The following is a 24,575-nucleotide window of genomic DNA, read 5'->3' on the forward strand; positions in this document are numbered from 1 at the left end:
TTCTTGAATTCTGATGTCTCTTTGCTTATCTGGATGGAGGAGAAAGAGGGTGTGTGTGTGTGTGTGTGTGTGTGTGTGTGTGTGTAGAAACTACTCTATTGTGCAAAGGTTCAAATTTACATTTGTTGCTCCACCCACTTTTGCATCTGGCAATGCCCATCTCTGGCCCACTGAAGGGTGCCTAGATGTGACTGTGGCCCTTGGGCTAGAAAACATTCCCTACCCCTGTTGTGCCCTTAAAGCAGAAATTTAAGTCCCACTGAACTTTATGTTGATGTTAGACAACTCAACACTGTTTTCATAAAGACATGTGGAAGCAAGTCCTATTGACTTCCGTGGAATTTGTGTTTGGAATCTGAATGCAAGTTTAAAATAAGGATGAGTTACGGGACTTCTTTGGTGCTGAAGGCACCAGAAATAAAAATTTGCTGTGAAGTTCTAAGAGATAGACCCAAACACCTCATTTACTTGGAATGCTTCACTGGGACTTTTCACAGTGCACTGCTCTCTGCTATTTGGCTTAGACAAATTAAATTTAAGCCCACAAACACACCCCTTTATATTTAGCAGAGCTCCCCATAGAGGTTGGTATTCAGTGGGACACCTTGAGGTATGTGAAGCACATTCCTAAAGTGAAACGGAATCATTTCTGAGTAAATGCATTGATAGTCATCTCATTTGAAGCTGTTTCACTGCACTTACAAGACAAAAGAAGCTATACCTCATGCACATACAGGCAGTCTTTTCAACTGTTTGGGGAAGGTAACTGGAGAATCTGCAAACAAAAGGCAAAAAAAGTATACCCTATCCCAAATGGCTTGCAGTAAGGGAGAAAAGGCATATAAGCCCAGGCAAGTTCCAATTTAAAAGAGAGAGACAGAGAGGGGACAAATCAATGGATTTTGAAGGGAAAGCATTTAGACATAATGTAGCTTTCAGCACATTTATGATATGATGGCCATTAAAAATGCATGAAGATAAAAACACATAATCAATTAATTTAGTTGGTCAATACCAGGCTGAAAAGGGGCCTGTGCTGCCTTTTTCTTTTGGATAGCACTTCACTTTTCATTTACAAAGACCTAAATGAACGTATTTACAGACTAAAGTATCTGTACTAACAAGTCTCAAAATAAAAAGGACCAGGAACTTTTGGGCTTGTTCCTTGCATAGCTCCAATTAAACAAAAATGGAAACTTATATCATTTTGATGATGCCAACTGATGAACAGTGTATATGCATTTTATAAAAATCACTCTCTCTCACACACACACTGCTTCATGAGTTATTTCAATAACAAAGAACAAACCAGAATATTGCAGAGGAAAGCCTATATGACTGCAGTGCTACTGGGTTTTATTGTTTTTTAAAAATCTGTGATGTTAACCAAAATGTGATAATGGATGTTCTCAGGGGCCCCATATATAAACAATTTTATAGGGCAAAATTTTTACAGGGCAAAGTGGCAAACCTATACCTGTGTAATTACCAATGTCCTGTTTAAAGTATGTAATATGGAGACTTGCCAGAGGCTTTTGTAATTGTTCCCAGGCTGTTCTTCATTTCTCTGAAGGGTACGTCTCCAGCAAGAGCAACAGCAGAAATCTGATAAGGTGGTACTGGATTTAGTAATTAAAGATGTTTTAGAAATTATACTAAAAATAACTGCTGGTGTAATTTTGAGAGGAAAGATTGTGAAGAGTACATAACTATCATTTGCAAACAATGGCCTGCCCTGGAGTAGCTGATTGGCAGTTTGGGTAATTGATTTTTTAAAAAGTTCACTGCAAGAATGCAACTTCTATTTTAGGTTTTTTGTGCATGTCAGCCCTCAGCAATGCCTTCTTGATACATAATCACTGGAATGCATAACTTCTATCTAGGCACTAGAATTCCAGGAGAGGACATCCATCTTCAGAAAATATGGTATGAAACATGTACCTTAAAAAAAGTATACATTGTTCATATCATGGTGCTATAAATGATTGAAATGATATATTTTTTGCAAGCCAGGATTTTGGTTCTTTATACATTAAAAAAAACACACACCAGCACATGATAAATGCTTCATAGAAGGTATCTTAGCCCAAGATGGCAGCTGATGATTAATGGCTGTATCATTTTTGGCTCTACTGCAGTGAGGCCTCAGGTCTGATGTGACAAACATACCCTTCGTCTGCAGCCAATCAGAAGATGTAAGCACATAGGCCCTGTCAGGTTGACATATCATTCCTACGACAATGTCAACGAGTATTAATGTTCAATTATCTGTCCTAGAAATAACCCTCGCCTTTATGCATTGTGTAACTGAGCACGTGGCACAGCGGTAATCCAAGGGACAAGGGCAGCAATGCCCGCAATAACCCAGTAGCTGTGAGTTGGCTTTCCAACATTGTGATGACACTGCCTTGCAGTACTGAATGGGGCATTTTTTAATTTCATTTTTAATCGATGTTTGAAGAACCTCAAAGACTTTCCTCCCCCCCCCCCTGCCCAAATGCTGGCATGCCAGTAGTTTTTACAAGCTCATGAAGCATTTTCAAAATACTATGTTCAGGCTCACAATTATGCAACCCTATAGTGCTATAAACCATCCATTATTTTGCAGTAAGTTTTTTATTTTCTATGCTCAGGTGCGTATCATTTACCATCAAATAAAAACGACAAGAGCACCCTTTTCTTCTAGTGTTGCATCAAGATCAATTCAACTCCGCCCAGTAAACCTAAAGAAACATTATCACTTACATTGCTAAAGTGTGTGTGTGTGTGTGTGTGTGTGTGTGTGTGTGTGTGTGTAGTGGAAAGATTTTTAGCAGAGCAATAATTTGAGAAACATACCTGAGTGCATTACACCTGACATCTTTTACTGCTCTTCAAATATTAAAATTATTGATTCTGGTAACTCCACACCAAATGCAAATTTAGTTCCTAGATCAAAAGGCCTGGCAACACATGCTTTAAGTCTCTCAAATCAAGCTAGTGTCAGAACAGTTTTGATGCACAGAGGTTGCAGAATGCAGTGATTTTTGTTACTATAGCACTACTGCCTTTAACTAACATTTCAGAAGTTATCACTTGCAAGTCTTCTAATACAACTAGCAATGAGGAGCAGCGAGAAAAGAGAACTGTGGGATAATGCGCCAGTTCTGAGATAAAGCCTTCCGCATAAGCTGTTTGTTTAGACAATCACCCAACCACAGTACATGTTTAAAGAATCCAGGTGCATGCCTCTCTATACATTCTTCCTACTTCAATTCCCACCCGTTTCTATAGAAACAAAAACCTTCTGTTTTCAAAAACCACCAATTGTAAAAAGGATAAAAATGTTTTCTAAAAGGTCAGTTTAAGAACTTCATTCAAAGCGCAATCACTATTGATTTAAATAGGACCTCTCCTCCCATGTATGTTCTCAGCCTTTGGGTATAATATACTCCCTATTTATTTTGCTACATAGCCATATTTACTTCAACTGGTCTATGGAAGTGTAATTGGTGAGTTACTCAAATCTTTAATTTTCAAGGCACACTGGAAATATTTCTTTTCTGCCAGAAAGGATAAAACTTCTTTCTATTAAATATACAATGTGCATCAATGTAAATAACATTATAACAGCATCTCATATTCATAGTAAAGTTGTTGCCTTTCAAATAAAAGGCTTCTACTTCAAATGCTGAAAGACACACACACACACACACACACACACACACACACACACACACACAATCACTCACTGGTCTAGAACTACAGCCCAGTTCTACAGAATTGTTAAGATTGAAACAGGAAGACTCCCTAATTAAATATAGCTTACATTGATAATAATGTGTTTTAGTCAATATATCTTACACTGATAATGTGTTTTAGTCAATTAATAATTTCATTGATGGATTACATCTGCATAAATTTACACACACAAAAGAGTCTCTAAGGGAAAGAATGCACATTTTGCTTTTACATTACACATGTATGTATTGCAGCAGGAATCATCTTAGAAGAAGCTTTCCTTTTTCTCTTACACAGGAGAGAATTTGCATAAATACTTGTATTACAAATAAATGTAAAAAGAAAGAAAGCTGCTAACTGATCAATTGGGACACATTTTAGTTGATTAAAAATGTTTTGGATGTATTTATCTAAGATTCTAACCCATTAATTGGATAAATGTTGCAGCTGTATCAAAATGGAAATTCATTGCCACTTAGAAAAGAAGCCGGTTTAGTTACTTTCTAAAACTGCAATGGAAGTTTCTAAATAGAAGCTTAGTAAATCACCTGGGTTTTTTTCTTTTCTTATTCAAGGCCAAAGTAACTTGCTTGAATGTATTCAAAATCAATTTTTCCACTCTTTTCCTCTGATAATTCACCCTACCGTTTACCCAATCATTTTATGTAGGTGGAAGTGATGAATGTTGCTGAGTGCCAGTGGATTTTGGTCCAAGATGAATACCCCCAAGGAGCAACTTACACAGAGTCTCAGACTCCTGTCAGCCAAGTAATTGATGATGTTTTCACTGTGAGGGATGGGACTGGGACACATTAGGGTTGAATGGGGGGATGTAAACTGAGTGGATTGACTCAGCAGCTAAAGTCATTTATCCTTTGTTTCTAATAAGCACAAGCTTATTATGGCCAAATGTTCTCTACCAGCACAGGAAAATAATATCAATCAATTTTGTGGGGAAATATAATGCCCAAAATGAGAGAAGGAGAGAACAAAACACAGAACATTTTAGTCAACACACCATTCTGTCTGAAGTGCCATTTGCCTCTCCACTGAACAAGAGGCTGTGAAACTGCAAACGTTAAAGCAGCAAGGAAGGAAGGCGTACTACACAAAGCTATATATAGATATAAAGCTGACAAAAAAAATTAAAACTTGTTTTCACATGTATCATGGTTTTGTATAACCTCGATGACTATGGGAAAACATGCCTTGTGTTTCAAATGTAGAATTCGTACTATTGCATCTTTTAAAAATCTACTCTCTTTATGGGAAATTTGAAAGTTAAAACAGACTCCCTGCTTAGTCACTGACAGAATGTCTTGTGTGTGTTGCCATGGATGACTAGCGAGTTGACAATATGGGAACCCAGCAAAAAAACGGTGACTGGCTAATGGCTTCTGGATGCCCAATGACCTTTGAACCTTAATGGTACGGACAAAAACAAATGACCTAGTCTGTGAGGCTCCTACAAACATGTGCATTTTAAGAGTTCAGTTGTCAATTAAACACTGATTAATGTGCTTGCTCATTTGTGGTATCTAAAACAAAATGAAAACTGGCTAGCTCTTTAATATTCAAACTAACGTAACACACTGAAAAAGTCACGGACATAAGAAAAATGCTGTTTGGTAAACAAACACCTTTTAGTTATTTTATGATACACTACACACACACACACACACACACACACACACACACTCAATAGCACATAAATAACCACAATACTGTAATTTTCTAACAGATGCAAAGGTGTTAACAGTGCAGCTAAGTTAGAAGCAAATAGCCCCATGTATCCAAAATTATTATTTCTATTTATTAGGTATTTTGGTGCTATTCAGATACAAAGGGCTATCTGCTACAGCACAGGGAACTTCCATGATAACTTTCATCACTGTTTATTGTCACCATAGCAATGAAAGTACATGTGGGAAATGACAAGATTCTGTCATCACATAGTTTAGGCCTGATAGTTTTCAGGATGATTCTCTCATCCAACCTGAATATTGTACACAAATATACTCTAAATGAACCCCAAAACAATTATCTGCCCTTTTTGCAATTTCATCATTTTACAGGAGCTACCAGTTGGAGGATGTTGTTGTTTGAGGCAATTAATTTTTTTAAATTTTAATTCAAAATCTTTTAAAGACTCATATATGCAATAGACAATTTACTATTTATACTACTATTTAACATTTGATTTCATTACCAGCAAATTAATTATTTCATACATCCTTTTTGCCACTTCTGTCAAAAATTGACTCTCAACTAAAACCTTGACAAAAAGTACTAATTAAAATACAATTGACATTAAATTCTGACTTCATCAAAAACCAAGGTGAGAAGTATGCACTAACTACTAGCACCATCCAGTGCAACTAACCAGTTCACTTATGCAAACTTTTATTTTCCTTCCTCAGGATGAGTTCCCCCATAGATGTGGCTGGATAGGATATAGAGAAGCATGAGGATCTGCTGGGCTGTACACAGAATACAGACAGCAGAGGTTTTCACGATCATGACAATTTGTTACTGAATGAAATACCGTTGCTGTATTCACACACAGTCTGATCAACACCAGGCATGTTGCACAAAAGAAAGTGTTGATCCTGGGTTTGATGTGAACCAGTCCCTAATTCTGCGATCACTGATAACTTGGTAATTTGATGCAAAGTAAATTAGATATGAAATGTACTACCCCTACCCTCATACAACATAATGAGATGGTAAACGTATATCTGGACTTCAGACCAGGAAAATAGAAGCATATAGAAAACTAAATGTCTGGAAGAAAAATTCTAGCCAACTGTTCTCCCCAACATGGAGTGCTACTTTCTATATGCTGACATTATTTTTTAATATCAGGGAAGTCAATAATGTGACCCCTCATTTGCAGTCTAAAGTAATATATTTTGAACAGGTTTATCTACTGTCTGTAAGTCCTAGGACTTCCGTAGGGATCAGCAAAATTCACATTTTAACTGCCATATGTAGCATGTTTCCTCCCCATTTATTTATTATTATGATTTGCTTTGAAATCCACACAGAATAACTTGATGCAATGTCTTGCCCTAATTTTGCAGCTACACATCAAACATGGTTCCATGACACTTGGTTAAGACTCTAATGCACAGTACATTTATTGTGGTTGAAATACAATTATATAGTTAATGTAGTTTTGGCACATTCCCTGTACGCCCTGATTGTGTATAACACGTGCGCCTTCCAACTACAGCTTATATGAAGACAATTCACAGCACGAACATTTTAAAACTTGATTTACTGTTCCACAGACACAACTAAGCAACTAATCTTCCAGGACAAATGTAGCACATAAGAACAACTAAAGTGAAACATATAAATTGCACATATACTTAAAAATATTATTGTCTGTAATTTAATATAACAATATTTCTAGGCCTATAACCTTGCACGCAGAAGCAATTTCCCAAGCATTAATACTTAAATGGGTCATATGCACCACATCTGTCATTCTGTCCTGAAGTCTATGAGGCACAACCAAGACTCTGCAAGCCTATTGATTTTTCTAGCATTTGCTTTAATTTACTTAACCATTGAGAAATCCATCAGTACATAAAGGGCAACTGTCCATTACTGCCTCATTTGCAGACATTCTTTCCATTCATTCTCCACCCCAATCCACCCCACCTCTCCCCCTTTCGGTAAGCATTCTCCCCTTAAAAATTGTTGTGTATTTATGGTTCAAACTGGGAGGGGGGAATGTTTTGAGGGGGGCTCACACCTGTTCTATTCAGTGAACTGCTGTACTGAGGTATATATAATGCGTATAAAAATAGAGAATAATATCTAGCCACTACTATATATCTGTGTGCAAAGGGTGGTAAATTAGGTCCTAATTACATTAACAGGCATTCAGCCTCCCAGCTTAAATTTTACATGAGCACTCTGTAAAAATCCAAAGCTCTGCTGTACTTTCTTTATGAGCTGGTGATTACTGCTACTTCCTATGCGGTCACTAAATATTCTGTTTACAAATAAATTAAGAACCCTGAGCCAACTTTGGCAGGATAATAATCAGGCTTTTTTCCTCTGCTCCCTATCCCTGCCCTAGTAAACCTTCACCACATAAGCATGGCAACAATCAAAAGCCCAGGCTTCATCTAATTACTCTATCACATAATTTCACAAATTGCCTTTTCACTGGGGAGCCAAGTGCAAAACACGTTCACAGTGGGATTTCAGGCAGCAGCTTTCATTTACTACTCATTTCTTGTTAAATTAAACACAAAAACACCAGTTGTGTGAAAGAAGTCAAAAAGAAAGCTTGCAAATGAGCCAGACGAGCGGATCTTATATTTATACCACTCTCACAAAATAGCTCATTGGCAAGCTGTATTTTTAATTGCGGCACTATATCCCTTAACCCTTTTAGAGACCTAATGCATTTTCAGAATTGCAAACAGCTCATACCATAAAAGCAGGAGCACAAAAACCAGAACCCTATCTACGCCCTGCAGACATATATCACTTAAACCATTGTCAGGAGTGCAACATTACGTCAGCCAGATGCACAAATCTTATTGGCCAATAACACAATGGTTTTGTTAACAGTCTAGGAAGATTACAAACCTCCTGCTCATAATATGTTGCACTAGTGCTAATAAATCTGAACATCTGTCATATGTTGTGGTGAGCAAATGCTATTAAAGCCAAATTGTGTCCTACAAAACCAAACATTTTGACTACAATTTGCAAGTTGCAACTATAATAACAATTTGTGTATATTTCAAGTCTCCAAAAAGTGTTTTAGAAGAAATAGATTATTACGTACATAACAGGAAAGTGGAAATTTACATGCATCCACTATATTATTCTGCTCAATCATAGTTTTTTCTATCTTTCTGTCTCCCTCTCTCTCCCACTCACATGCTTTTCCTATAAATTCAAATATGCATGATACTGAGGAGCTATTGAGTCTTTAAGACAGAACCCTAAGATCCTAACATGCCCCATCTCTATGATGATGAGGATGATTTATTCCTACTATCTGAATGTTAATAGGATAAGATTACAACTTACAAATAATGGAAAAGATAGGAGCAAGTCTCATATTGCTTGGTACATAGCACCTTGCCTTGTTTACCATAAGATGATGTTTTTATAATCAGTGAAATTCAAAACCAAATACAGTATAGTCATTTTACAAGCAAAAAATTTCTTCCTAAAGCTACAAAACTAACAGATCAGCTTATATTTTACGCCAAAAGCCAGCGCTTTGCCGGTATTCTCTGCAAAGAAAAAAAACATTGGCAGCAGCTGTCTGTATGTTCCTGTACCAAAAATTCTTTTCATGTTCCTGTACCAAAAATTCTTTTCATGCAGACAGGTGGTGTAATTTAAAAGCCACTGTGGTGCTATTTTGATGTGAATAATGCAATTGTTTACCCCAAAATGCTAAGACTACTATTTATGAAAACATAAATAAAATTATACGTTACTCCTACAAATCCTAACATTCTCATTACTGTCAGTTTTAACATGATCCTACCTCGTAGCTGTGGCTTAACAAGCGCTGTTGAGTGGTAAAGGTAAAGTGCTCATCTCGCTCTATAGGCCAAGGGAGCCAGTGTTTGTCTGCAGACAGTTTCCGGGGCATGTGGCCAGCATGACTAAGCTGCTTCTGGCGTACCAGAGCAGTGCATGGAAACACCGTTTACCTTCCCGCCTGAGCGGTACCTATTTATCTACTTGCACTTTGATGTTCTTTCGAACTGCTAGGTGGGGAGGAGCTGGGACCGAGCAACGGGAGCTCACCCCGTCACAGGTATTCAAACCGCTGACCTTCTGATCGGCAAGCCCTAGGCTCTGTGGTTTAGAACACAGCGCCACCCGCGTCACTCTATTGAGTGGAGAAAACTACAAAAGATGCATTCTGCCTTCCAACACACACACACACACACATAAGCACCTACTATTAAATATGCACAACTTTTTTAAAATATGGGGTGCATATGACTAATGGACAGCTAAATTTAAACACAAGATTACACACATACTCCATATATCATCACTTGTAATTTAGAAAAAAACTCATCTAAGGCTCAACCCCAGTATCCAAAGGAGGTGTTTGTATGTCAAGAACAGAGAGTGATGATTAAATGAATTAACGACATACACTTTGGCACAGATTCGGTAGACATCACCACTTTGACTTTCAGGCATCTCTCGGAGGTTTCATGTTGACTGACCTAGCCAGTTATTTAAGATACACCTAGCATAGCTGTACAGTGGTACCTCGGGTTAAGTACTTAATTTGTTCCGGTAGTCCATTCTTAACCTGAAACTGTTCTTAACCTGAAGCACCATTTTAGCTAATGGGGCCTCCTGCTGCCACCGCACCGCCGGAGCACGATTTCTGTTCTCATCCTGAAGCAAAGTTCTTAACCTGAGGTACTATTTCTGGGTTAGAGGAGTCTGTAACCTGAAGCGTATGTAACTAGAGGTACCACTGCACTGCTCTTAATGACTGTTTGTTTGTTTGTTTCCTTGCTTAACTTATATCCCACTTTCCCTCTATGGAGCTCCAGGTGGCAAAAACAGTTCTCCTCTTCCCTATTTATTTATTTTTTATCCTCACAACAGCCCTGGGAGGTCGATTAGGCAAAGCGTGAGTGACTGGCCCAAGGTCACCCAGTAAGCTTGATAGCTGAGTGAGGATTTGAATTTTGATCTCTGAGGTTCTACCCTTATACTTTAATTACTATATTTTAAAGATGTTTTTATATAGCTGTATACAGCCCTCATATTTAAGAGAGGGCAGAACAGAAATACTGTAATAAATAAGCAAATAAATAAATACAAATAAATAATTTCATTCTCAAAATGTTACAGGTAGATTCAAATGTAAGTAGTATCACTACTATGTAACACTACTGCATGGTTTAGGCTCCATGTAGATGTCATAGCTATTGAAATCATAGTCTGGTGGACTAACAGTATCACCAGTGCTCTGAGAAGTATGGCACTGAGGCAATCACGTAGCACGTGATCTGGTTGAATTGTATGGAAAGCAGATTCAAAATGCTACCAGAGCAGCATGGAACTGATCATTTTGGTGGCCGTTGCGATGCTGAGGTAATTATTTATGAATTGGCCCTCAGGCAAAACTTCACAAAGAAAGTGCTGACTTGCTAATGCTTGTATACCTTGAGCCCTATCTTGTTTTATGCTCAACTTTATAATGCGTAAACTATGGATTACTGAGGCATGTGCCCTCTACCAAGACTTGTAGACTATGACTTCCATCATCCCTGATCGTTGTCCACCCTGACTGTGGCCAATGGAAGCTGTGTGCTGCAACTTCCAGAAAAACAATGTTGGTGATCCATTGTATATAAACTCTTGTTTTAGCAATGCCAATGCTTCTTGTAGACTTTCCTCAGATGTTAAAAACCACCATCTGCCTTGCTTCCTAAAAACTAACTTCATCTTTGATCCTGGATGGCAGATAACCTATGTGGAGGAGGAGGTTAGCTACAGGTTTGAATTAAACAGTAACAAAATGTCCTGAAGCAGATCAAAGACTAAAACTTTTACGACTTAAACATTCATAGGCCACAGCCCTTTCATCGGATGCCGATGAACCATCCTGAATTAGTCTGGGTTACTGTATGTTGGGGAGTCGGGGTGAGGGGTTGGGGAGAATATATAAAAAGTGAAGCCATCAAAGGTAAGTTGTAATTTACAATACAGTTCTTCTTAGCACAGACATCATTACATAGGCACTGAGAGTTTTAGAGGTTAATGTCAGCCCCTTGAATATATCATATTGGCAGCCACGCTGGCTGGGGCATAAAAGGAATTGTAGTCCAAATAGCTAGAACCTGTGGTCATGGCACCTGTGCAAGTGGGCTTTACAAGTAAACCCCAAACAAGTATTGCTTGTAATCCTTAAATGCTATGGTGAATACAACTTTTTTGCTATATTATAATGCTGAATTGACACTTGTCTTACATTTTAACACCTGGGAACTGATCTCTGATTGCTTGCAGCAGTTCCAGCGATAGTTATCCACAAGGTGCTCATAGAAGGAGTTGCTATTGCGACTCACTAACTAAAATGAGAGGGACACAGGTGGCGCTGTGGGTTAAAGCCTCAGCGCCTAGGACTTGCCGATCGAAAGGTCGGTGGTTCGAATCCCTGCTGCGGGGTGCGCTCCCGCTGCTCGGTCCCAGCGCCTGCCAACCTAGCAGTTCGAAAGCACCTCCGGGTGCAAGTAGATAAATAGGGACCGCTTACCAGCGGGAAGGTAAACGGCGTTTCCGTGTGCGGCTCTGGCTCGCCAGAGCAGCGATGTCACGCTGGCCATGTGACCCGGAAGTGTCTCCGGACAGCGCTGGCCCCTGGCCTCTTAAGTGAGATGGGCGCACAACCCCAGAGTCTGGCAAGACTGGCCCGTACGGGCAGGGGTACCTTTACCTTTACCTTTTTAACTAAAATGAACAAAACGGATGACTGCTGAAGGCCCAAGGCCTAAAATGCATGTGACAAAAAACCAATGGGTCATCCTACCAAATAAAATTGAACTAGCTGGTCACCATACCAAACAGTTTTGGAAACAATAAGCTAGAGGGCAGCACATTAGCCACCCCTGTTTGACACTTGCCTGGTTTACATGTCAAGAGAAGCCACTGTATGCCTTAAACCACAGCTTAATCACGAATGCTGGGTTGGGAAAGAAGTCGCAAAGGGTCCTCTACAGCAGGGGAAGGAACATTCACAGTTAAATCATGACTTAAGACAAACAGTGGCTGATTGTGATGTGCGAACCAGTTCAAAGTGGATAGTAAAAGTATCCACAAAATGTTGAGTATTTTTTTCCTATAGTTGCATACTTTTAGCTTTTCATGTAACACATTCTTAACAGTGTCAATTTTGTACTCATGAGGTAACTATTTGCACAGTGTGTGACATATATCAAGAAATCAAAACTCAAAAAGGAAAGAGAAAAGAAAATATTTTTTCTGTTTCAGGAACAACCATTGTCAGAAGATAATGCAGGAACGCAATTAATAATGAATAATTATTAAGTCAATAAATTCCACCTCATTGAATTTTGTCAAAAACAATTCTTAATAAACTTCATACAAACCAAACTGACTCTGCAAATAGTCTGGCTAGTCAAGTAACTTGGGCATTGGCACCTCAGAATTCATTGGAATTCAAATAAAAACAAATGGAGGAAGATACAATCTATGATATTTAATAGACATTTAAAGTTTTTCTCACCCTACCCCAAGCAGTCCTTCTACTGAGAAAAGCACAGGTAAGATATAAGCACTTTTTAAATACAGTCATCACATCATCATCAACAGTGGGAAGATTTCAGTGTTTGTTATAAACAGTTGTTTTCTAGGGCTTGTTAATTGAGAAATTCAGTTCAGTCGCACCTTGGTTTGCAAACGTTTTGGATTACAACTGTTCTGGATAACAACCACGTTAAACCAGGAAGTGTGTGTTCCTTTTTTTTTTTTTTTTGGATTACAACCCTCTTTTTTAATCACAACCCTTTTTTCTTTTTTCTTTTTTTGAGGCCCCATTGGTGAAAGTGCGCCTTGGGTTACAACCTGTTTTGGTTAACAACCAGACCTCCGGAACTGATTATGGTTGTAAACCAAGGTACCACTGTATCTGTTACCTTAAGCATTTTCTTGCCTGGGTAGTGCAATGGCAAGATAAAAAAATCTTTCAGAAATAACTGGCCTATAGGCAAAGATTTGTGTATTTAAGAATTCTGGTCTCTTGTGACTTAGGCCAACAAACTATTTTCAAGGGTCAGACTTCATTACTGCTGAGACCCATTAACAGGAAAGGCAAGTTTTGTCCTTCCACTGGATACGAGCAAAGTTCATTTTGTGTCAGAAACAAAAACTGAAAGTAGATGTAACTGCCACTCATCTTTGAGGCTTTAGGTGCAGCATACAAGAGTGAACCAGCTGAAAAATTCATCAGCAGCTTGGATGAAATTATGGAATGAAAGGTTAAAATTTACGGCATGTACTGTGTTGAAAGAAAATGTAATGAAAATGTTTTACAGATGGTATATAACGCCAGTTAAACTGGCCAAAATGTATAAAACATGCAATAAGTGTTGGAAATGTAAAGAAAAAGAAGGTACTTTCTATCATATGTGGTGGGAGTGTAAAAGGGAGAAAGACTTCTGGGAAATGATATACAATGAATTGAAAAAGATGTTGAAATATACGTTCGTTAAAAAACCAGAGGCCTTTCTATTAGGAGTGGTAGGAAACAAAATTAATAAGAGAGACTGTAAACTGTTTCAATATGCAGTGACTGCCGCAAGGATACTTCTGGCCCAAAGATGGAAACAGGAAGATATTCCAACAGTGGAAGAATGGAGAAGGAAATTGCAGAATTGGACCAATTGCAGAATTGGTCCAATTGCAGAATTGGACAAATTGACTGGGAAGATTCAATATCAGAAAGACCAAAAGTTTATCGAGGACTGGGGGAAATTTACAGAATATCTGAAAAATATATGTGATGTACAGACAACGCTTGTTGGTTTTGAAGAGACTCTGTGAGATAGTAAGAAATACTGCAAAAAAGAGAGTAAGAGGAAAAGGAGTTGGGAAAGGCAATATCATGTTTAGAAATGCTTCAACAAATAAAAATTTTACGAAAGATTGACAGAGAAACTGAGGGAAGTCAAAAATTGAAGAATGAGTGCAAAATAATTTGTTGACTGTATAAAATTTGTTTGGAAAATGAATATTTTTTTTTTTTAAGAAAAATTCATCAGCAGCATGGGGCATGATTCACAGTTGTGTGCACCACAACAAAGCTTCAGTGGCTCCCTGTAGTATTCCCAGACTGGTGCTCAAATTCTCCAAGTAAGACTGTTGAGGCGGGGAGAATATCCTTAATGCAGGAAAGTTTTGTAGAATTTGACTCCTTTTCCCTTATAAGTCATGCTAGTAATGGTGTATGTTTGCATGCCATTAACTTAAGAGACATGTTTACTCACAGGTAAGACTCACTGGGCTCAAGGGGACTTATTTCTCAGTAAGCGCATACAGAATTACAACCTCAGCTTCAAATCCAGAATTGATCCAAGGGATAAGAACATAAGAGGAGCCTAATGGATCAGCAGCCTGGACCAGCATCCTGTTCTCACAGTGCTACTCTCCCCTCCTGCAGTTTCAAGGAGCTGGTATTCAAAAATATTGCTGCCTCTGGCCATGGAAGCATAGTTTACCCATCATGGATAGTAGTCACTGATAGCCTTCTCCTCCATGAACCCTCTTTTGAAGCCATCCAAGTTGGTGGCCATGCCTGCCACTTGTAGGAGTTCCTTCAATTTAATTGTGTACTCTGCGAAGAAGTACTTTCTTTTATATCTCCTGAATATTTCAGTATTCAATTTCACTGGATGTCCAGGAGTTTGAGTGTTATGAGAGAAGATGAAAAACTTTTATTTATCCATTTTCTCCATGCCTTGCATAATTTTATAAACTTCTTCATCTCTTGCTCTCCTTTTCTCTAAATTAAAAGTGCCAAATTTAAAGAACTTCTTGTTGATGTTAATGTTTTCAGCAACCTACTCCTCACTGCATTTCTCCAGCGTGTTCCCTTTCGTCTGAGGAAGAGAATATTTGGATCCAACCAAATATCACTGACACACTTGCTATTAGAGCCACTAGGATCAAGACGACAAAATATTTTTATAATTTAACTGGTTGCATATTGCAGCTGGGTGCACCATACTTTTGAAACAGGCTGAACAATGCTTGAAAAGTATTCCAGTGTACATAAAGAGTTAAGCTGCTATGTGAGTTTTTGTGTATAATCTGTCTTTTCAGTAAGCTCTCATGTAAACTCTTTAGAATGTTATTTTAAATGTTTAAATCTACATAGGATTGCTGGATGAAATTTCCTTGGAGAAATTCTTGGTCTGCTCAGTTTCTTTTCAATAGTGCCAATTTCCTTTCAGAAAAGTGTTTGAAGTCTTAAAATCTATCTCTTGATACTATAAAAAAAAGTTTCTTGTAATCTAGTAAAGGTAAAGGGACCCCTGACATTTAAGTCCAGTCGCTAACGACTCTGGGATGCGGCGCTCATCTCGCTTTACAGGCCGAGGGAGCCGGCGTTTGTCCGCTTCCGCAGACAGTTTTTCCGGGTCATGTGGCCACCATGACTAAGCCACTTCTGGCAAAACCAGAGCAGCGCACGGAAACACCGTTTACCTTCCCGTCAGAGCAGTACCTAATTATCTACTTGCACTGTGTGCTTTTGAACTGCTAGGTTGGCAGGAGCAGGGACCAAGCAACGGGAGCTCACCCCATCATGGGGCCTCGAACCGCCAACCTTTTGATAGGCAAGTCTAAGCGCCACAGTGTTTTAAACCACAGCACCACCCACGTCCCTTGTAATCTAGTAACACACTTTTATTCAACTGTATTAGTTAACACTTTCAGAATTATACCTTTTCTGTCGTGGTTGACGGATTATATAAGTGTGCTATAAAATATCTAATAAAATTTCATTTGTATAAACCCCCCAATTAGATATGGGATTCTGGTGTTTCAGATAACGATGAATCTGCAAGATGTAGCATTGCTACAAGAAGATGCTTTGATTCAACTCTAGGCTAGACTACTGTGATGCACTAAACATGGAGCTGCCTTTGAAGACTGTCTGGATAATTCCATTAGTTTAAAATGCAGCTGCCAGTTATTTATGGAGGGGAGGAGCATGAAGCATATTTCACCCATGTTAAGACAGCTGCATTAATCCCTAATTCATTTTAATGCACAAATGGTTACAGGCCTCCATGTGCTCAGAACTCCTCAGAGGGCATAGTGCTCCAAATCCATTATTTCCTGAGATCAGACTGGGATAGGCAAGGAGGAAGGAAGGGCTTCTCACTAGCAAATCTCCCTTCTCAGAGAATCATGTAAAAGTGTAATGGCTTTTTTTTTAAGCCAAACATTATCAGGTTGGTTAATTTATTTTCCCACAGCTGTGTTTGTGTGTTTAAATGGGGGGGGGGGGATGGATGTATTTTTCACTGAACTTTATTATTGGTGGGATTTGGTGTGGCAGTGTTTGATTTAAAGATGTGACTTGGCTAGTCATATACAGGGCATACAAGGGGAAAATAAATAAACTGATAGAAATAAGTTAAAACAGAGAGTAATCTGCTATCAGTTTGTATTGTAATCTATGGCACTGTTATTTCTATCATTTGCTTGCTTTGTAGGCTGCTTTGGAAAATTTGCTTAATTTACAGGCAGTATAGAAACATTTAAAATAAATAAATGCTATCTTCAAAGCATTATGAAGAGGAGAAACAAGTCATTTTTCCTATAGCCTTTTGCAAGATATTTAATGAGGAGTATTGATCATTTAAAAAAAATTAAGAGCAAAAACTACTGACATTGGTGGAGGCGTTCATTTATAAAATTGTCAAGAAAAGGGGGTAATTGATGAGATCAACGACACGAAAGTAAGAACCAAAGTAAAGGATAAATAATTAATTTTGCTGCCATTAATCTGTCCTGATACATATAACATTTGACACAACAATCTAGTGTTCCCAGTACACTAGATTTCAGCCTGTAAAAACAACAACAACCTCCTATACATTTTTCCTACATAAGATACACATGATCACGGATGGCATTATATTATTTCATTGCTTCTACAGGCCTAAAGCTAGATCTTCCTGCATTGCAATGTGATACAGCATGCCAAATCCAGCCCTGACATTATGATACTTAAGAGGAACTCACCAAAATCCCCACTTGCTATTGCATTCAATTCTGACTGTTGAAGAGTGCTTGGATTTACAGGAATTTACTAGGCCCCCTTTCTACTTTATAATCCACCATCTTCTCTCACTTTTCTCCAAGGTGCTGAAAAAGAGGAGCCAAAGAGAAGATTGCCTTATTTTACCTCCTGAAAATCCAAGCACTGCTGACCAAGGGACACCTCGAACTTTGTCAGTTGAATCTCTTATTGCAAGCTATCGACAACATTGCTTGGACAGGAAAAGGAATCTTTCATACTTATTTACTTGTTTATTTATTTATTTAAGTTACATGGGGATTTACTTAGACTTTTCCCCTCTTTCAACTGCAGAACGCTCTGTGCCGAAGGGGTTGAGATCCAGCACAGGTTCTTGCTGGACAGAGAGGGAGACTTTTTCACCAATTCCCCATTGCTTCTCCAGCCTCTGGCTCCATACTTCTATCTATACCTCCCATGGTCATCCAGAGGGTGCCCCAAACTTCAGGAGGAGTAGGGAATTGATTAAACAACCACACACAAAAATCACCTTCCCCCTCTTCTTCCAGCAGGTGTATCCCAATAGTAAAAGGCCACTCACAGGAGGTAAGGATCCAATTTATGAGGGTTTACTTGGGGAAATTTAACATACAAGACCAGAGTCAGATTGGTTTTCTTATACAGCAATATCCTCCCGCAAATGGCATCACCTGAAGGAGTCCATCATGCAACAGGCCCCACAACCACCAATTTCCTGGCATGCTTAACATTTATGGCATGACTAAGGGCTGCTAAACAGGGGAAAACAGGACCCTCCAGTTCTACCCATAATCACTTGTGAAAATTACAGTGACATTGGTATTATCTTCACAACAGCAAATGAGACACTCAGATGTTTAGAACATTTAACTAATAAAGAAAATGAAGCTGAAAGTTTGTGAACACATCAGTACATGCTTTTCGGACTGGCATCCACTTACTAAAACCGCACTGCTGAAAATAGCGTAAGGAATTGGCGGACATTATCACAACAGTATTATACAAATATGGAACAATAAACCCTTATCTCTTGCAGGTTTACTGGAAAGTGAACACTTTGTGAGTTGTTGTTGTTTTAAAAAAACCTCACCCTCAGTCACTGTGGACCAAAGTCACCAGTTTATTTTAAAACAGTATATTGTTTCTTAATTTATTTTCTTCATGTCAGCCATTAATAATTAGTATGATAGACTCAGCAATTACTGTCTGTGTCATTTAATTCCATGCCACTGATGGGTTTTAATATTATAATTATAAGTAAGTTTTTTATAGTTGAAAGTAGTCCGTTGAGATAATAATCCAATTTGAAGCATTACTAGCCAGAATACTGAGTTTTTGAGATGAATGTAATAATTCCTTGCACTTCCATACTGTATTCATTTCCGAATAACTAACTATGCAATGTAAATAAAGCTGAGTACTGTATTATTTTCTTTTCACTCATAAAATGACATTAGGGATACATCCTAAAAAGAATCTCACACAGAAACTTCTTCTTTTAATTTTGCGCCTCTCATCCTAATTTTCTAAACAATCTTTAAGAACAGAAAATAAGTAGAGAGCTGTATAAATACAATGTGTGCCAGTGGGGTATGTTTTTAACCATTCCACCCGGAGACTGTTGTTAACATACTGACATTTGTATCCTTCATTATAAAAAAGAAAGGCCTAACTCAAGCTCATAGTCCTCCTGACCATGAGAAACTAGGTCTGCAAGAATATATATTTTTTACAAAAAAACAGTTCATAACTCAATGCTTTTAACCTCATGCTCTAAAACAAAGGGTGCATTTCAAATCACTCTTACTCTGAATTAAGCCCTGGGGCACTCGGTGGATTTACTTTTGAGGAAATATACAAATGATTTGACTGTAACCTAGCAAAACTAGCTTTCAGTCACTCCAGTTGTCTAAAAGACCCCAGCTAGCAAGCTACCAAGGGTAGAGTTGTCACCCTTCTCGCCAGAGAGGAATTATTTCCTGAAAATTGAGCATGAAAGTAACAAAAATATATTAAACTTGCCACTGATGCAGTAGGTGATAGTCTACAAAAGCTTATCTGATAATGAGCAACCCCAGTTTGCCATATGCACAGAGGTTATTCCATTTTTTATTTCTAATTTATCACCCCACCCTTCCTCCCCAAGGGATCCCAGGGCAGCTCACAACAATAAAATTACATAGAAACAATTTAAATTTAAAAGAGCACTATAATACATTACACACTGCAGTTAAAACATATGATTAAGTTAATTATATTAGCTACCAACCTCTACCTCCATCCTTTGAAATTGGCTTTTACTGTCAGAAGGCTGCACACCATCCGACTCTGACGGTTGAACTTCCTTCCCTCAACTGTAAATGTGTGCCGAGGCCAGAATTTTGAAAATGAAGGGCTGATTCACATAACCATGCAAATCCAAAGTGGTCTGAATGAATCTGTGGACTTGCTAGCTTCAGCGAAAACCCAACTCATAACTCAACCAACATTACAAGTGTCAATGCAAGCCTTTCAAAAGTGGGTTGACAGTGGTGCAATAAATATGTAAAAGAAACGAATGATGATTGGTGTATTCATCATAAAGGATTATATAAGACTACTCTCATACAATAGTGTACCTTTCTAGTCTAGCCTCTAAAGTGTAAATTTCAGTGGGAGATCATTGTTTTTTGTCAGTTCGTACTCTCACTAACCATACCAGCATACATGGGTGGGTGGGTGGGTGGGTGGGTGTTTATGCAATGAATTTACAGGGAAGTAGCTTGAGAAAGGAAAGGCCAGTACGTAGACCATCTCCTTTCATTCTTCCTGTATTAAATGTAGAGCCTGCAATTAAATTGGATCAGTCATAGAAGTTACAGCTCAGTCTTAATCATTTGTCAAAGTGATGTTTAACCCTCCACAGATGACGACCCTTTTCTTCAAGCATAACACCTTGCTATGCCAAGGTCTTTATTTAAGGTCTATTTTCTATTCCAGTAACTATATCGGCAGCAGTGGCGTGTATGGTCGTCTCACACACAAGGGAAGGGATATCCTAGCAAAGCTTGTGGGCTCCAGCTTTATAACACCCAGGAGAGGAAATATCCTTTTACCTGTCAATTAGCTTTGACAAATCCACGTCTTTATGGACTGAGCTACATCTGTTATGACCTTTGAGGAGCTCAGTTCCTTTCTGTTCCTAGATTGTGTCCAGTGGGCGTGAAGGTTACTGGACCCAGTATCCCAAAAGCTCTGCAACAGTAACCTAGACTCTGGTAGCTCACATTATTCTTGCTGCTAGATATCCCTGGGTCCCGTTGTACTGCATAAGTTGGGAAATGAGAGACCCAGCTTCAGATTCCCAATTTAGCCATTTATTTAGTAGCATATATGGTAGCTTTGGGGAAATTGCTATTTTTCAGTCTTATTAGGTTGCCAAAAGAACAAATTAGTAACACTAAATGGTTGTCTTGAAAGGATAAATATTATAGATGACTTTTTAAATGAAGTCAGTTATTACATTTTAATTGCAAACTGACTAAACAAAGGCTCAAAATCTGTATCTTACAAACTTGTGGAATTATCTGACAGCAACTCGTTGGTTTTGTTTATGTTGACTTTGGTTTATCTGTCCATTTGATGCTAATCAGCGACTGCTGCTATTGAGATTATTATTTAGATCTAAAGCGAAATGAAAATTCCACCAGTCTGAGAAGAATTTTAAAAGTGGCAGGAATAGGAGATTACACTGCTGTCTCTTTTTCACACCTGTAAGCATCATCTGTGTTGTGCTGCACATAATAATAAGGCTACAGTCAACCAGCTATAAATTGTGGTGCATTTCTGAATGTTTTACCAAGCTTCCACTGTCTGCTGTGGTAGAATGAACTAATTTAAAAAGTGAAAAAGTAATAATTTATTTTACAAAAGGCCAGTTCACACTGTACTCCAGCAAATACTGTAGGTACACATGTGGAGAAGTAGAGGCACCAACCTTGACTTATAACCTCAAGAGCAAGTCACACCATGCAAATACAAAGACCCACCCACTTTTTAATGCAGTGGGAAGATTAAATAGCTGTGGCCTATGTACATACAGTTTTGTATATGCAGTATATGCAGCCGCAGGACTGCGGTAAATATACAATAAGGAGGACACAAGTCAATTCTGAATTGTCTGAATTGTCCACTTCAGACATATGTCTACACATATGATAGGCAGTATAGGCATTCTGAAATCTTGTTTTCCAGAAAAACATAGTTGACTTCAACACTATGGTTGTTCCACCAGATGAAGAAAATACACTCTACAGTTTTTGGTCAGTCCATGTAAAGTGGCCTGGTTTGCAAAAATGCAGCTTATTCAAATAATTCTTCCCCAGTGCAGATGGGGTGGCATAATTGTGGTCATAGGTTAGAGTGTTAGGATTATAAATTGATTCAGATGAAGCTACTCACACTTTGGTACCAGTCAATGGGACTTAATTCTGTAACAACTAACTTGGCTCATGGATTTCAACGGAACTAAAGCAACCCGCCTTAGTCTGCATGCAACCTAATTCCAAAACCCATTTGACTAGCTGATTGCCAAGCAAGGTTTTTGACATTTCCACTCAGCAGAACCCACAAAAAATAGCTGCGTGGTAAGCTCTTCTGAATGTGGTAAAGGAAACTGGGTTGGGGATGAGGGTGCTGGTCAAAAGGGGGACAGACAAAAAAAGCTTACTAAATATACAAAAACCTTGACCATGTAGAAGCTCTCTGGTGACAAAATGAAGGCACACATAAAGGCTGTGCTGGGGGATGGGAGAATGTCAAATGGATTGGGGAAAACAGATACACTTCCATTAACCATCAGACCTCTCCACTCAGAATAATAATAAATAACAACAATAATAAATTTTTATTTCTATCCCGCCTTCCCCGGCCAGGGCCGGGCTCAGGGTGCCTAACACTGAATATAAATTATAATAAAATGAAATGCTTTGCTTCACAGAAGTGCTACCTGATGCTTCAAAGTATTTTTTTATTAAGTCTTGATCCCTAGTATACTTTATTGATTTATTAATATTTTTATAGAAAACATTCCAAACTTGTAGAATGATACTCATAAGGCTGACTGTGCATGACTGAACACTACAGTGACAATGGCTTTGGTCATAGAGCACGTTTGCTTAAGGAGATCTTTCCAATAGCATCCTTAAGAAGAAAACACTATGGGTACAAGGCAGACATTCACTCTCCCTGTGCCCTAGGTAATTATTATCAAAACTCCAGAAGTCCTTTTCAAATGTTCCTTTCCACATATTGAGACAGTGAATGAAGGGCAGGGAAGTAAAAGGCACTAATCCTGCCTCCCAATCCGGTGCTGGTGCTGACATGGGCCCCCACCCTGACCTCGGCTAGCTGAATGCAATGCAAGAACTGTACACATGGCTGAGAACCACACTCATGTCAGGATTCCCAGCCCTGAGGACAGGCCCTGTGTATGAACTGATACGTATGCAGGGGGCATTCTTTCCTTCTGTCCAACTTATAGTGATTTGGCAGATGCATGGAACTGGAAGCAGGTCTAGCCAGCATTATCATGCTCCCCTTGACACACTAACTGAACACATGGAAGGGGAGCATAAGAAGAAGGTGATGGTTGCCACTACAATTATTAGAACCAAATAATTGATGTTCTATTTGTGTTTATATATCCAGGGAGAAAGCAAATGCCATCAAGTGCCATTCCATTAAAACTAACGGTATTTGGCTGCATAGGTGAGCCTAGAAACAACTACAGATAGGCCAAATTGTATGTCTCTATTAAACCAGAAGCTGTTATTGAAAGTAATAGAAACCACCATAGAAAGAAACAGAACTGGCCTCTAATTTTGTAATGGTTGCATAACTATTTAAACATCCTCTTTCTAGCAAACTATAAAAAAAAATCAAAGAATCTCAAGATCACAAAGTTCACAGCAATTTTGAACATGTGTTCCCATAACAGGTAGTAAGTCTCTCTCTCTTTTTTCCTTCATCTTTTTCTTTCTACCACAGTTACGAAATTATCCACTCACGTTTCACTTCACATATGTGATCTAGAGTTCACTTACTGTTAGATGCTGGAACAGCCATGCCCTCATGATATTTGTGGCTACTTTGGGAAAGATGCCACGCTTTTTATGTCGCTTTTTGTCCTTATCTGGATCATCATCATCACCTGTGCTGGGAGAAGCTACACTGTTGTCCAAGCCGTCACCTGTAAATATATAGTGAATCAAATTTTTGACTTTTGCTAACTTGCGGTATGTTGACTAAAGTCTGATTTGGGGGTAGGTATTTTACTATTAACCATACATATTAAAATATTAACATGAGCTCTAAAAATTATGTCATACTGTATTTCATGGGTGGAAATAATTATGTCAATTCAGTTCTGGTTAAAACATAGAACAGCATCAGCCATTTGTCTCTTTAACTAGAAAATGAAGTTAAGCTTATGTTTTCCTCCCTAGAAGGATACAAATATGAAAAACAATGAAGGAAATTATACTCCAACAGAACTATTTAAGCCACCTTGAGTTCCAGGGAGAAAAAGGTGAGATATAAATGCAGTGAATAAATAAAACAAAAAAGAAAGAAAACTTGATTTGTGAGCAAACCAAGAACTGAATTCATAGTGTGCAAAACAAGAGCAGCCTAATGTCAATATTACCATGTAAACTATATTCCGATCAGTCCAAATTCATTCAGATATTCTAGATGCCTCCAAAACCATTTGACTATTCAGCCCTTGGCCTTGAGGGCATGTATGTTCTTGACCTTTGCAAGGACAATTCCTTTTCATCAGTTCCACATAAAAACCCAAAAAAGACCTTCCTGCGTCAGACCAAGGGCCCATCTAGTCCAACAGCCTTTTCTCACAGCAGCCAACCAAATGCTTATACAAAGCCTTGCAAGCAGGACAGGAGGGCAACAAACAGCAATATCCCTATGTTTTCATTCTTCCATGCCAATGATACCCTCCGCTGAAAATGAATACGCCTTACATTAA

The 24,575-nt window shown here is 38.5% G+C and overlaps 1 protein-coding gene across 4 annotated transcripts in view; it reads right to left on the bottom strand.

Annotated features, from left to right (window-relative positions):
- Positions 1-24,575, bottom strand: part of MEIS1 (Meis homeobox 1) — a 160,950-nt gene that overhangs the window by 58,081 nt on the left and 78,294 nt on the right. For all 4 annotated transcript variants that reach the window (XM_081906387.1, XM_081906385.1, XM_081906388.1 and 1 more), the window contains one exon: positions 23,635-23,780. In XM_081906387.1, coding sequence (XP_081762513.1) covers positions 23,635-23,780 — 146 coding nt within the window. The remainder of the gene's footprint in view (positions 1-23,634; positions 23,781-24,575) is intronic.

Source organism: Podarcis melisellensis (assembly GCF_964234715.1).
Source record: "Podarcis melisellensis genome assembly, chromosome: 3".
Classification (NCBI taxonomy): Eukaryota; Metazoa; Chordata; class Lepidosauria; order Squamata; family Lacertidae; genus Podarcis; species Podarcis melisellensis.